The following is a 13,451-nucleotide window of genomic DNA, read 5'->3' as shown; positions in this document are numbered from 1 at the left end:
GAGTTCCTGGATGCCTCTCAGTTATTGTGCGGGAGAGAGGGATGAGGAAAAAAAAGAGATGCTTCATGGAGTGGAGGTTGTTTGCTTAGGAACTGAATAACTGGGCTGGGCTGGGTAAGGAGATGCTGCACACAGTCACTAGCAGCTGGGAATTGCCTGTGCAACCACTACAATATACTAATGTATTCCTATAAATGCACAAGCAATGCCTTCCTAATAAATACTTGACAGCAATATTTAATCATGCATGCAAGTGAGAAAATACTGTCACCGAGCACCATACGTACTAAACCACAGAGCTGCAGATAAATTATTTTTCTACAGGAAACAATTCCCATTAAACAGATAATCGCAAGGACATCACCTGCTAACTCTGGCACGTTTCCCGAGAGTAGAACTCCAACTAGCACTGTCACTAGCAAGTTTTCCCTGTTTACTATTGCACCAAGCTCAGGACATTCAACTAATACCCAATCATTTTAACACCAGAGCTCCTTCAACTTCAGGTCTCTCCTCAAATGCAGATATTTTTTTCATGACCTGACAGCAATTCTGTGATCACTGCAGATCATCCAGAGCTCTTAACTCCTGCAAAGCATAACCTTTTCACAACACCAGCCCCATGCCTAACCAAGCAAAACACGACTAATATTTAGTCCTTTACCTTGTTTTCTTTAGTAGAAAACTCAGAGGAGTTGGAGATTTTCATAGATTTTGATCGATGGGACTGCCGCCAGAGAGATTCTTCTCGGGAGTATTTCACCGAACCTGTGGCTCTCACCCGGACTTTGCTGGTGCTCTGAACACTGTTAACTCCAATCATTTCCAAAAGTGAGTGTATGGGATGGGAAAGAAGAAAGCGAATGAAACTTCCCAATCCCCTGCAGAGGAACTGAAAAACGTTACGACTGGAGAGCCCAGGTTCAAGCAATCAGTGTTTGCTTAAAGCACACTAAGCTGTTTTCTCCAGTATCGTCAGGCACAGTGTTGGGAGCCAGCCTGATTGTTCCAGGCATTGCTCACGTCACTGCATGGGAGCAAAAAAAAGAAAAAGAAAAAGAAGAGGCTGATAGAAACTCCTCCCCTGCTCTGCTCCGCTTCCCTCTCCAGCATCAACTCCCCCTTCATATACACACCAGTGAGAGGGAGAGAGGTGGCGAGAAAGATGCTGGAACAAATGCCAGCAGATCAAGTAAGACATTCATTTTTAGTTCATGCGGCCACACTTCCCTGCCTGCAACAGCCTGCCATGCTCATTACTGCCTGCAATAACAAAGAACATTGTAAAAAGTCTTCAATCACCTGCCAGCTACAAGCTTCTGGATGTGAGGAATACTGATGGATTCCCAAAGCACCAGAGAAATGAGTAAAAATCCACAGCATCATAACAAAGTACTGGCAAACCCCAGAGAGACAAATCAGCAAATTTCCATAGCTCTAAGTGTTTGCACTTGTTAGCCAGAATCCTTGGGGTGCTTTCCCAAGGTGTAAGAGAGAGAAAGACCACTTTCACTCTCTAAAAGGGGCTTAAGGGAGAAGAGATGACTTTCGCAAGCTGATCAGTGCAAACCCATGGCAGAGCTGTGAGTAAGTACCCAGGGACTCATCTCCCCACTCGGCAACCAGGAGAGCTATAGCCATATCCCTTCACAAGCAAACTGCACGCTCCAGTGGCTGACCCCACAAGTGATACAGCTTCTGAGTGGCACCCTGTTTCTTCCCTGTGGCAAAGCCATACAGCCTAGTGATGGGAGGGCCACTACCACTGCCAGAGGCACCACTCCAACCCACAGAAGCCTGATTCTGGAGGCCAGGCATGCTCTCTCTCACCTGCCTTCATGCAGGGGGCAAGGGGAGGCTGAGGCCAAAAGGAGCTGGTACTCCTACTGAGGGATGGATGCGCTAAATACAGGAAAAGAGAGCTGTTTACCTCAATGTTGCAAAAGCACCATCATTTCTGGCTCCTAGAGACCCAGAGTGCAGCAGACTGTGCATTGCCATGGCAACATGCTCCAATGTGAGAGAGAGATTGCTCTGCTCTACTCTGCTCAGCACAGGATCATGACAGCTGCCGACACACACTGGACCGGTGGAGCAGCTTGTGCGAGCAGCAAGGCAAAAGTGGACAGTGGGGACATTGTCCCAAACCCAGAAAAGGGCAAACAGTTTGTGCAGAGGGTGCACGAGGAGCTGGAAGACTGCAGAAAGGCTAACACCAGGTTAAGCCCCACACCATCATATCACCAGGCAGGGCAATGACAGCAGCAGTGGTGTTGGGTTGTGGGAGGACACGAGGGCTCTCATCCCACTCACACTAAGACACATAGGGAGCAAGTCTGTGCATGCAGACAGCAATGAGGTGGTGCTGCCCTGGTATGCTGAGGTGAATGTCCCATGCTGAGATACATCAGGCAGCCGAAAGCTGGGTGAAGAGGCTCCAGTCTGCATTTACATCTGAGTCCCATTCCATGTCTGCTAAGCCATGTGAAAGCAAAGCAAGAGTTTGCTTACCCTATGACATGTGCCCAACAACACCCAGGGGTAAGTAAGATGCGTATGAACTGAGTGGACTTTTCCCCTGGTTACATTTTCCCAGTCTCTTGCAGTCAGGAGTTTACATCCTTACAGGGTAAATGGCTAGACAGTCACATAATGGTCCTAGGTGAATTTTTGCTCATAAAAGATGCTGCTGTCGCCCCAGCATGCAGCAGCCTTTCTGACAGCATTAACCTTTTGCTCATGTTGCCCCCAAGGACACTACAAGGTGCATATCCTTCCCACAGACTGTAATAGCTGTAGACCTGCTGACAGATAACGGTCAGTGGAACAGGGAACAGGTTACCTAAACATCAACACAAGAACTGTCCCTGGGGTGGGAAACTTCTGATTCCTCACAGATTCTGCCTCCATCCTGCTTGAGGCACAGATATCTTCCCTTCTGGCCAACAAGGAAAATACATTTTCATTTCCACAACAGTCAGATCTAGCAAGCCCATCCTTACCTCACACATTAAGATCAAATCCCAAATGTGCCCCTTTTTTACACAAACCTGTCATCGCTAAAGGATAGCTGAAAGGAACCTTTTTCTGAGTTATTTCTGCCACTTTGCAAAAAAGGTTTTATGTTACTTAACCCATGTGAAATTATCCACTGCTTGTGGGAAAGCTTTTCAAAGAAAATCTCTTCTTAGAGGAAATTTGCACTGCAGTCAAACCGTTCCAGATGAGCTAAGTAGCAGGTCCTGACAGGTGCTACGTAAATGGCCACAAATCACTCTCTATCCTAGCAGCCCCCTGCCTAGCAGATTATTCTTGCTCTCAGATTTATAATGCCAATTCCCTAAGCACCCTCAACACATCTGAAATAATTATACTCCCTAAATATCACACACAGACCTTGGCCAGTGTCAATTACACAGAGCAATTTTATTATTAAACACAAGCCAGACTGAACCAAAGCAGTATTTATGTTCTTTTGCCCACAGCACCATCACTGCTGCCTGATTCCAGCAGTTCATCTAGCATTCTCTGAGCTGAAGTGAGCAGATCCTCAGGTAGGACAGGAACCTTACTTCACAAAGGAACAAGTCTGTTTCTGCAGCAGTTCGAAACTCCAAGGATGACAGAATGTTCCTTCTTCTTGTTTCAGTTGAGTATAGAAAACACTTCTCAGCTCACACTCTCCCAAACAGAGCCTCCTGAGACCATTTGAAGCCTTAAGTATCTTCAGATTGGGAATTCAGTTTAGATTCCATCAGTGTCCCTGATTTTCATCTGCAAGTGATAAAACAATCTTGTAGTCCTGACTGAGGCAGTATGCTGTGTACACACTGACTATTATTCTGGGGAAAGACCATGCTTCGACATTAGAGAAGACACACCATTTCAGAAATTAGCATGCACACAGGATTGATTTATGTCTGTAACTGAGCAACAGGAATTTCTGAGGGAAAAGTGTTTTATTAACATATATAGAGGGATAGAAGGGATGTTTTCAAAGACGGCTGAAATAGCTGTGCAGTATCAGAAAAATCAGAGCTGACCACACCCAGGGGACCCTTGTTCAGAGGTCAGCAAAGAGGTGGTAGGAAAGGAGCAGAATGTAAATATTTGTTTAGTCAGTGACACAACTAGGGTGAACAAAAGGACTGTGACCCTGTATAGGGACCATCCCTATCAGTTCCTCTAAGGAACAAACCATAAACCAGCAGGAAAATTTTAAACTTTGGGTCAAAACAGATGCAGGAGCAGAAAACCAGACTCTCTATTATTCTTTCTATCCTATCCTTTTAAAACCATACAAAAGCTTTTCTCTTGTCACAAGGCACTATCAGACCCCATCACCCATAGAGAAAATGGGCAGCTGCTCCATCTTACCCTGAATTAAGTTCCTTTCCATCTGTTCCTCCTACCAGTCAAGTTTCCCTGGGAGGTAAAAAGTACTCAGTCCTTGTTTGGTCTTCCTAATGTCATTCAGCGAATCAACAACACAAGAAGAAAAACTGCAGAATTCAAAGTAAAATTCAATATTGCCTTTTGGGATACAAACCTAAGGATCACATTATTGTATCTAAAGAACACCAATGCCCTTGAACAAAGTCACAAGAACCCACTTAGTGTCATTTAAGCCTGATGTCAATGACAAATACTAACAACACAAGCTGACAAAATAATAAACACATGCATATATCAATTACTTAAAATATACCCTCAGAAGCTAGTAACGTATTCGTGTAGCACAGAAAGGCAGAACTACTTAATACTGCCACTAAATGCTGTTTCTTAAATAAACAACACTAAATCTTTCCTTCGTCCTTCATCTTTCATTCTTTCATCTTTTTTTCCCTTCTCCCCAAAACAAGAAGGAAGGGGAAAGTTAATTCTGACAGATAAGCTACTCTTACACAATGGCTAAAGAACTAGAGCTTAAAACTGATCAACATAAAATTTGTGTAATATTAAGATAACAATTTCTGCGGTCTGCTGACTAGGGGGAGCTGACAATCAAGATTAAATCTAAATGTCTCCTGTGAACAGCAGAAATACTAGAGTAACCACTTCACTTCTACATGCACAAGCAACTAGGTCAACAGGAATCCTAGCAGGGTAACAGCTGGAATGGTGGGAAAACGATGGATGACTGCATGAGGACAACTGAATTATCTCTGGTTTAGGTTAATGAGAAGAAGGTTAAAAGAGCATCCACAACCAGCAGCTCACGGTCACAGCACAAGTCTTTACAATTGACTTTTTATATCAATAAGCATCTAGAAGTAGCAGAATGACAAAACCACAATTACTGGAGGAAGATCAAATGAATCCTGGTATCACAGTATCTCTGGGATCCATGCTGCATCTTGTGCCAAAAGAAACCACTCCTAAGGTAAGTGCCCTGCTGAGAATGATAGACCACAGGTTTTATGAAAACAAGACATTGGATAATAACAGGGATGCAAAGAAATCATGCACCCTGTTATCCTAATTAGCACTGCAAGTGAAGAGATGCCTTCAGTTATCTTCGTATTTCTTGCAGCAGATCTGAAAACAGTTGTTTCACAGACTAGCTGTTGTACTTCCTGGCAAAGCACTATAGTATCCAAGGGGGAAAGTTCCTCTTCTTGAATTCCTCCTTTTAGGAATTATCATCTGCTGTCAACAGAGCTCACAGACATTGAGTGAGCCACATAGTAGACAGACTAACACAGACCACCAAGTTCCTTAAGTTAAAGCAGACAAACTAACTACAAAAACAGCAGCACTCAGCAAATCCATAAAAGCATCAAAACCCTAAAATTCTGCATAGGCATGACAGAAAGCCATAGGAAAGTGATTACAGAAGTGATGCAAAATCTACAAACTATCTCAGATCAGCTGCAAATAATCTCTGCTTCTGTCCCTGCCGTGCAATAAACCCCTCACCCTAGAGATTTTCATTAAAATAAAATTAAAAAAAAGAGAAATAAGAACTCAGAAAAACAACCATCCTCTAAGGCTTCTCTCTGACTCAAATAGCAAAACACAACATCAACAAAAAGGAAAAGAGGAAAAGGAAGGGGAGGACATGGAAATTGAGGGGAAACGAAGTGGAGGAAGGAAAGAAGAGAGCAAAAGGAAGGGGGCAAAAAGAATGGGAGGAGGCACAACAGGGAGAAGTGGGAGAAGAGGGGGAGGAAGGAAATTGAGGCCGCTCTAAGATATACACAGGTTACAAGCGGGTCTCACCTGTGGCTGTAGGATTGCACTACAGTGTGGGGAAAAATAGGCATAGCCTTTGGCATCCCTTTTCTCCACAACTCCACCTACCTATGGAGACATGTCTGGCTACCTTGCCCCAAAAGCAGGCAAAATCCTTCCTATCTCTCTTGACTGCTTCCAGAATCCATCTGTCAACAGTACAGAACACCTGTGCCTTGGATTTGCCCATATTTGTACAAGGATCTTGTGAATACTTAATTGTCCAAGAAAGCATGACCTTGGAAGGAAACTAGATATTCCATTTAACGTCACAGAAAGGAGAAACAAAAACAAAAACCTGAATTTAAGGAGCAGCCTAATAATCTTGTTTGAAAGAAAACACTGTAACTGGGTCAGAGAGAGAATAGTCCAATGCTATTTGAAAAGTGTGGTAACAAACAGAAGAAAGGAATACCAAAGATTTATACAGCAGTAATCCTAAAGCTGGTGGAATGTTCTCTCTTCATCTTCCTCTTTATTTTTTTTTTTAATATGGTTTAACTTATATTCCTACTCTTCCTTCCTTTGAGATGCAGCACAGAACTTAAATTTCAAGCAGATCAGTGGGTGGAAGATCAAAGAATGTTTTTCAGAATTTGTTTTCTACCTACATAGAGGTGGGAGTAATATGTCATAGGGACCAAAATGTATGTGTGACATTGTATTAGAGAATTCCCAGTCTGAAAAGAGTCCAAAATTCCTCATTTAATGTAGCAGAGTGCATCATTCCTGGAGACTACAAGTCTGTATCCTCCACACTTGACAGTTGACATTTGTCCCCAGGACCTGCTGTGCATTTCAATTGCAGCAGGAGACAAGTGACAGCCATAGCTGACAGGTTGGAGAAGCCAAACATCAAATAATTCCCTTGTCTGATCCACCTGGACAAGACACTACAGATAGCTTGCCTCCACAGATGAAAATTAACCCCTCAAATTTTCATTATGAGGTTGGTATTGAGCCACATAATCGCAGCCAGTAGCAATGGAAATTCTTAGCTGACTGCTTGGGTTTCACTCCTTGCTGGTACAAAAGCCTGGTAGGCTAGGTGAGATCTTTTGAATAACAACTGGAAAGCAAAGAGGTGAAAGGTTGAAGGAGCAAAAATAATTCAGAGAAATGCAGATTGTCAAAGCAGAACGGGTCCATCCTGAAATCCAGCCTGCTTCCCAGTCAGATAAGCAATTCCTCATACCACCCCTAGACTACGCAAAGCAATCCTAATTCTTGGATCACCTTCAAAAATTTTATGTTTTAAACCTTGCTTAAAGTTCTGCTTTCCCTGCTCAGAGACAGAGTTGGTATTACGCTTTTGCTATTAGGGGGCTCTCTTCAACTTAATATCTGGGTTTATTTGACTTGAGAAAAAAAAACATAGATTATAGATTTTTTCTTTTTACATGCACTGAGGTAAGTTTCTGAAAGGCAAAAAGGAATATATTTGCATTTCAACAGGGCAGGAAGGTGGCAGGAATCTCTATAGTTTAAGGTGCACAAAGTAATACACATACCATCACAACCTGCTCCAATTCTCAGTTCTGCATAAGCATGCTTTAAATGGTTATTGCTCTTGAATAGGACAAATGACAATACCAAAAAATCTGAAAAAAAAGCTGAAGAAAACAAAGATTGTCATGGCAGGAAGGTTCTCAGCAAGCATGGAGAAGAGTGAAGACAAGCTGGGTGTTCCCTACAGTCACTACAGATCTGTGGCTCCTCTGAGAGTGAAAGGAAAGTATGCTTTCACAAACAACTGTTTAAGACAAGGATTAATGATTTAATCCTGCATTTCCTGACTTTTATACAGCCAGATTAGACTCTGTTGTCTCTAAGCAGCTGAAAGGGGTATTCCATAACAGATCTATTTCATATGGATAAGAAACGGTGCAAAAATACTATTTACGCCAGAAGTATTTTTAAGAGATAAAACTTTATTTTGGGGAAGAAACTAGGAGCTGAAGCTCTGTTTTATTCAGTGAAGCAAAGACACTTGGTCTTCTCCCTCTTCTGCCCACTGCTACAGGGTGTTTCAGAAGTCAGTGTGGTGCTCCTGGGACCATCCTGGCATGCTGTCCCATCTTGACTTCATCAGGTTTCCCTGGAAATTTCTTGCCAAAAAGCGAAGACATGGATGAAGTACAGAGACTGCTGATGAGAGCAATTAAGGTGCACAAAACAGTCCAATTAGTGTGAGCTCCTCTCCATAAAGGAGGGCTGAGGCTGTGCAGGGAGAAGTTAGCCACCTGATGCTCATTCCCCCTGCTAAATACCTGAAATGACCGGAATGGATGAAGATGCTAATAATTCTCTTTAAATTGAGTGTTTGCTTTGGAGGGTTTTCAAAGAGAATTAAAAAGAGGGAGGGAGAGAGAGAGGGAGAGAGGGGGAGAGAGAGAGAGAGAGAGAGAGAGAGAGAGAGAGAGAGAGAGAGAGATAGTGGGAGGAGGCAGAAAGACAGTGGCAACAAAACCCCTTAATTAAAGTGCAGGGAACTGACAGCAACATGAGATAAACCGTACTTTGCAACTTCTGTAGGAAATTGCAAATCCCAGGAATCCTGATCAAGAATTTAGATCATTTAGGAAATTAAGGAGGACTGGTTCTTCAGAAGAGTTCAGCACCAGCAACTCCAAGTTAATTTGGTCACTTCATTACAGTGCTTCTGCAGGAGATAAGGCCTACCCAAAAAAAAGCCTTTGAGAAAAAGCAGATTTTTAATGCAAAGATTGGCATCTTATCTGTCAGCAGCCCCTGACAGGATGAGTCTAGCCAAGTCCCTGTAGAGCATCCCAGGTACCTCAGCACGATGGAGGTTCCCAGATACTATAATAGGTCGGTGAAGAGCTACCATCCCCTACCCAGCCGGGTATGACTTCCCCACCTTCAGTGTTCAAGTCATGGGGCAACACCACTACCAGTCAGCCCATGTCAGAGGTTGGATGATGCCCATGATTCCATGAATGAGGTGTCTTGGACATTGTAAATGCAGAGGACATTCACTTATGCAAGACAGGGGTACTTTGCACACAGCCTAACAACAGAGCACCCCTCCCAGAACACTGACTTAACAAAAGCAGGGATCTGTTTCCTCAGTGATGCCTCCTTGCAGGCTCTCTGTGAACCACAGAAGACATTTTCTCTCCTTACATATGAAAGGCCTTGTTACTGCCACCTTCCTGGAGCGGATTCCCACATACCTTGTCTCAAGATGACAAGGAAAACATTGTGGCCAGCATCATAGCAGCACTTTATTTGTGGAGACCACACTGCCCACAGGAATTGAGGCAAGAAATGCATGGTCAAAATTGGGCTCTTTCCAAGCCAATCTCCTCCTCATTCCAGAAAATCTTGTGAAGCCTAGCTTTGAAGAAGGCTATGGTCACACGGTACAATTCCGTAGAATATCATTGTGAGATGGTATCACTACATCAGATTAAAGATGGTGTGAGCATGTGAGAAAGAAACCACTCCTACACTGTAATCATGAGGTTCTTGACACTGCCAAAATGTCAGATTGATTTTGTTTTCTTTCCAAGGAGGAGATCCTTGCCACAGCTTCCCTTTCTACATATGCATATATGATGAATACATGAATACTACATGCAGATTCCATGGGGAGAAGTGCACTTTTAATCACAGTTTGGTATATTTGTCTTTATGGGTCCCAACTTTAAAAGCAACCTCAGATCTGACTAAAGGAGTGAGGAAAAAGGAAAGGCAATGAATGTTTTTGCAGGCTAGTGTACAAAAGCAAAACCTTTTTAAATGTTAAATGAATAGACAGCAAGACACAAGGTGAGCAAGATCACACTTCTCATTTCTACTTTCAAACCAGGGTGAAATACCTGTTCTCAAAGCACAACTAGTGATACAGAGAGAATCAGGTCATGAAGGCCTTGTGGTTTGTACCAAAAGTGTTCTCACTGTCAGAAAAAAACCTAATAAAACACAGAGATAGCTCCCCCACAGAGGTAAAAGAAAGGAGTAACTTGATCTAATGTCCCAAGTTTTCTGAGGCTGATCACAGAAAAATGTGCCCCTCCTCATGTGCTGATGGCTGGCTCTCGATATGTTACTTTCCTATCTGGACAAAACACTCAGGGGCACACTCTGTACTGAGGGTGAAGGGATTGACTGAAGGCCATGTTTGACTGATGCCTGTAAGTCAGCTCTCCTGGATAGCCCAAGCATTCGCATTTGTACCGCTGACTCTGGGAACTGGATCCACAATAAATGCCGCACAGAGCTTCACAAGCCCTGGATGAACACTCAGCTCTCCCTGGCCTTCTCTCCCCTCCAGCACTGCTCAGCTTTGCTCTGGGGCTCAGTAGAGTTGCAGAGCTTCATATAAGGTTGCAGCAAGGCCATGAGGAGAACACGGGTAGACTGCAGAGCAGAAAAACCCACTCGTTTCACTGCAGGTCTGCATTAGTCACCAGTGGGCCTCAGGACCTCACTCCCACAGGGCCACACTGCCACCGTGTGGAAACTGCTCTTCCTCTCCCAGGCGGCTAGGCAAGGATGCAGGAGAAGGGTCCAGCCTCACCCATGCTCAGTGGCTACACAGCTAATGCAGCAGCAAGCCACATGCACTTTGGTGCTGAGCTCCTGAAGCAGGGTGCTGCACATTTAATTTATTGAGACTAATGCAAAAATTAATTTCCCTAAGTCTTTGTTAATCGCATATTTAGTGGAGCATGGCACACAGTAGCATAATTACTCATACTCACTCCACCCCCTCTCCACTGATAAACTAAAAAGCAAGGGTCAGTTCATCAAATCTTCAGACAAGCCAGATGAGAAACCAAAGTTCGGCATCACCTCTGTCCCCAAGACATCAAGGCAGCACACAGAAAAGGGCAGAAAGCTTTAAGCAAAGTGGGATACCAAAACCAAACTCCTTCCATCTATGTCCAAAAAATACTGAGCCCTTTAGGTGAAGAGCTAGACATTCCTAGCATTAGCAGGTGAGCGCTAAACACCAAGGTACAGCCACAACTGCATAATTTCGTCAGCAGGAAAACAAACAGCAGGTGAGCACCAGTGGAAGTCTCTTGTCAGTACACTCGGGTTGTTTAAACACAATCTGGATATCTATTTATTCAGTAAGGGCTGTAATTAGCCTGCAAATTAATCTCAACATATCCCTCTATGACAAACTGAGAAATGAGATTCCTTGGGGGAAAAAATAATTTAAGTGTGGCTGCTGACAGATATACAGATTCAAAAATTAAGGACATTAAATCTGAAATAAAGGGCAATTGAGTTTACATTGAAACAGGAAGGCCCAACAAAAAGCTGAAGAAAATGAAGAAATTACCAATACTAGAAGACAAACTGCTGCTTTCAACTATGCAGGTACATCTGTATTTCACAATGGTCCTGACACAAAACCAACAGAAGAGATGGCAACTCATTTGGTTTGCTTCAACAGACATTGGGTCAGCTCTCTAAAACTGGCAGCCTCTTATTTTTATTTCCATTGCCAAAAAATAAATAAATTACGAACTCCAGTGTATGTGCACCTATCTTCATTTAAGCAAAGTGCTGTCTCATGCTAGCCATCAGACAAAAAAGAAGCAAAACATTCTCATTATTATTGACAATAAAACAAGGTTCGTCCTGCTCAGCCTCTTCCCCCATTCTTCAGATTTAACTCCTGGCACAAACTTAATGAACAAAAGCTGAAGCAATGCAGCCTGTGCCAGACAGCACATTATAATCTGAAATTACATCTCCAGCTCTAATGTGAATACCCCAAAGCACCTTTGATGAAAAAACACACACACCTTCCAGAATGTACACAGAGATCAGGCTTAGCCTTTATGTATTCACATTCAGAGCCAACTGGCTGCTTCTGCCTGCTGTAATCAGAAGACAGCACTCTGGATTGCCATGACCACAGGAGTTTACAAGGCACAAAGCTCTGGGGCGAGACTTGCTGCAGCTCAGCTTCACCCCTCTGTCCTGCAGAGACTATCCTACACTATCATGTGAAGAAAACAAGAGAATAAACATTATATGTACTATGTATGTTCTGGGAGGAGAAATGTGCCCACCACTTGTCATATTTGACAATTAAGATTCATAAAATGCAAGATGGGTGTTCTGTTTTGAACCATCTTTCAGTAAAAATGAAACCCACGTTCTGCAGTTAATTCCTTACCTTCAAGAGCCCTCTCGGGAAGTCCTTGCCATCATTCATTCCCTGGAGGTTAGCAACGAACTCTTGGCAGGTCATCTTTTTCCCAATATTCTGAAAGGAGTGCCAGAGAAACACAATATCATATTCCTGCTGCTTTCCCAAATGACAGGAATGAGCAACATCAGATTAAATGCATCTCTCCTTCAAGCCCAAGGCAGGCAGCACTAAGAAAGCATTAATGAGATTACTCACAGATGAGTATCCTTGTATGCATATAGCTAGAAAAAGGAAGTACTTTGGCACCCAAAAGCCAACACATACCCTGCAAAAAAACCCAGCTTAATACTGGGGGTAATGAAGAGGACAATGATGAAGATCCCTGGTAGTTGCATGGTGCCTTACATCCCATGTCTCTTGACATACACCATGTCTCTTGACATATCCATAGGCTCACTCTCTTTCCTCTCTTCCTATGTAAGTCAGACTCAAAGTTGCTCAAATAAGCCACAAGTGGAAAGGAACAGTTTGGCTGTTCCTACATGTCTGTGTAGGAGCCAAACTATATCCAGAGGTTTGAGGCTGCTCGAAACGACTCTTGAATCCCCGTCTTCATCATCCCTCAGAGAAAGTGTCTGTACTCGCTCCCTCAGGTGCTAGAAGGGCCCTGATTAGCATGCAGGGAGCTTTGTGAGTGGGCAGCAGTTACAAAACTGCATTGATGAAAAAGGACAGCAAAGACATCTGAGGAAAGGAAAGCAGCTTGAGACAAGCTGCGAAATGTGGTACAGACAGAGGGGACATAGGGCTCTGTGATGGTCATGGTCTCTTTGAGGATAACACCACTGTCAGTCAGGAGATGGAAGTGAAGACTTTTCCATTGTCAGGGCAAGCTTTTTCCATAGAAATACAGCAGAAGAGCTCTGTGTGAGCTTTTTTTTCAGCTAGGAGGAGGAGCCCAAATTAAAACAGGACTGGAGCACCAGTTGGTAATACAGGTCATTCAATGTTATGAGTTACATGACAGCTGAAAGTGCATAAGCTCTATTTCCCTTCCATAATGTATGATCAGGAA

At 43.4% G+C, this 13,451-nt stretch overlaps 1 protein-coding gene across 6 annotated transcripts in view; it reads right to left on the bottom strand.

Moving 5' to 3' along the window:
• The window catches only part of PSD3 (pleckstrin and Sec7 domain containing 3), a 116,005-nt gene that overhangs the window by 47,220 nt on the left and 55,334 nt on the right, over positions 1-13,451 (bottom strand). For all 6 annotated transcript variants that reach the window (XM_033086181.2, XM_033086179.2, XM_033086180.2 and 3 more), the window contains one exon: positions 12,401-12,490. In XM_033086181.2, the coding sequence (XP_032942072.1) occupies positions 12,401-12,490 (90 nt within the window). The remainder of the gene's footprint in view (positions 1-12,400; positions 12,491-13,451) is intronic.

Source organism: Catharus ustulatus, chromosome Z (genome assembly GCF_009819885.2).
Source record: "Catharus ustulatus isolate bCatUst1 chromosome Z, bCatUst1.pri.v2, whole genome shotgun sequence".
Classification (NCBI taxonomy): Eukaryota; Metazoa; Chordata; class Aves; order Passeriformes; family Turdidae; genus Catharus; species Catharus ustulatus.
The sequence above is the reverse complement of the archived record's forward strand: the minus strand, read 5'-3'. Positions and strand labels throughout refer to the sequence as shown.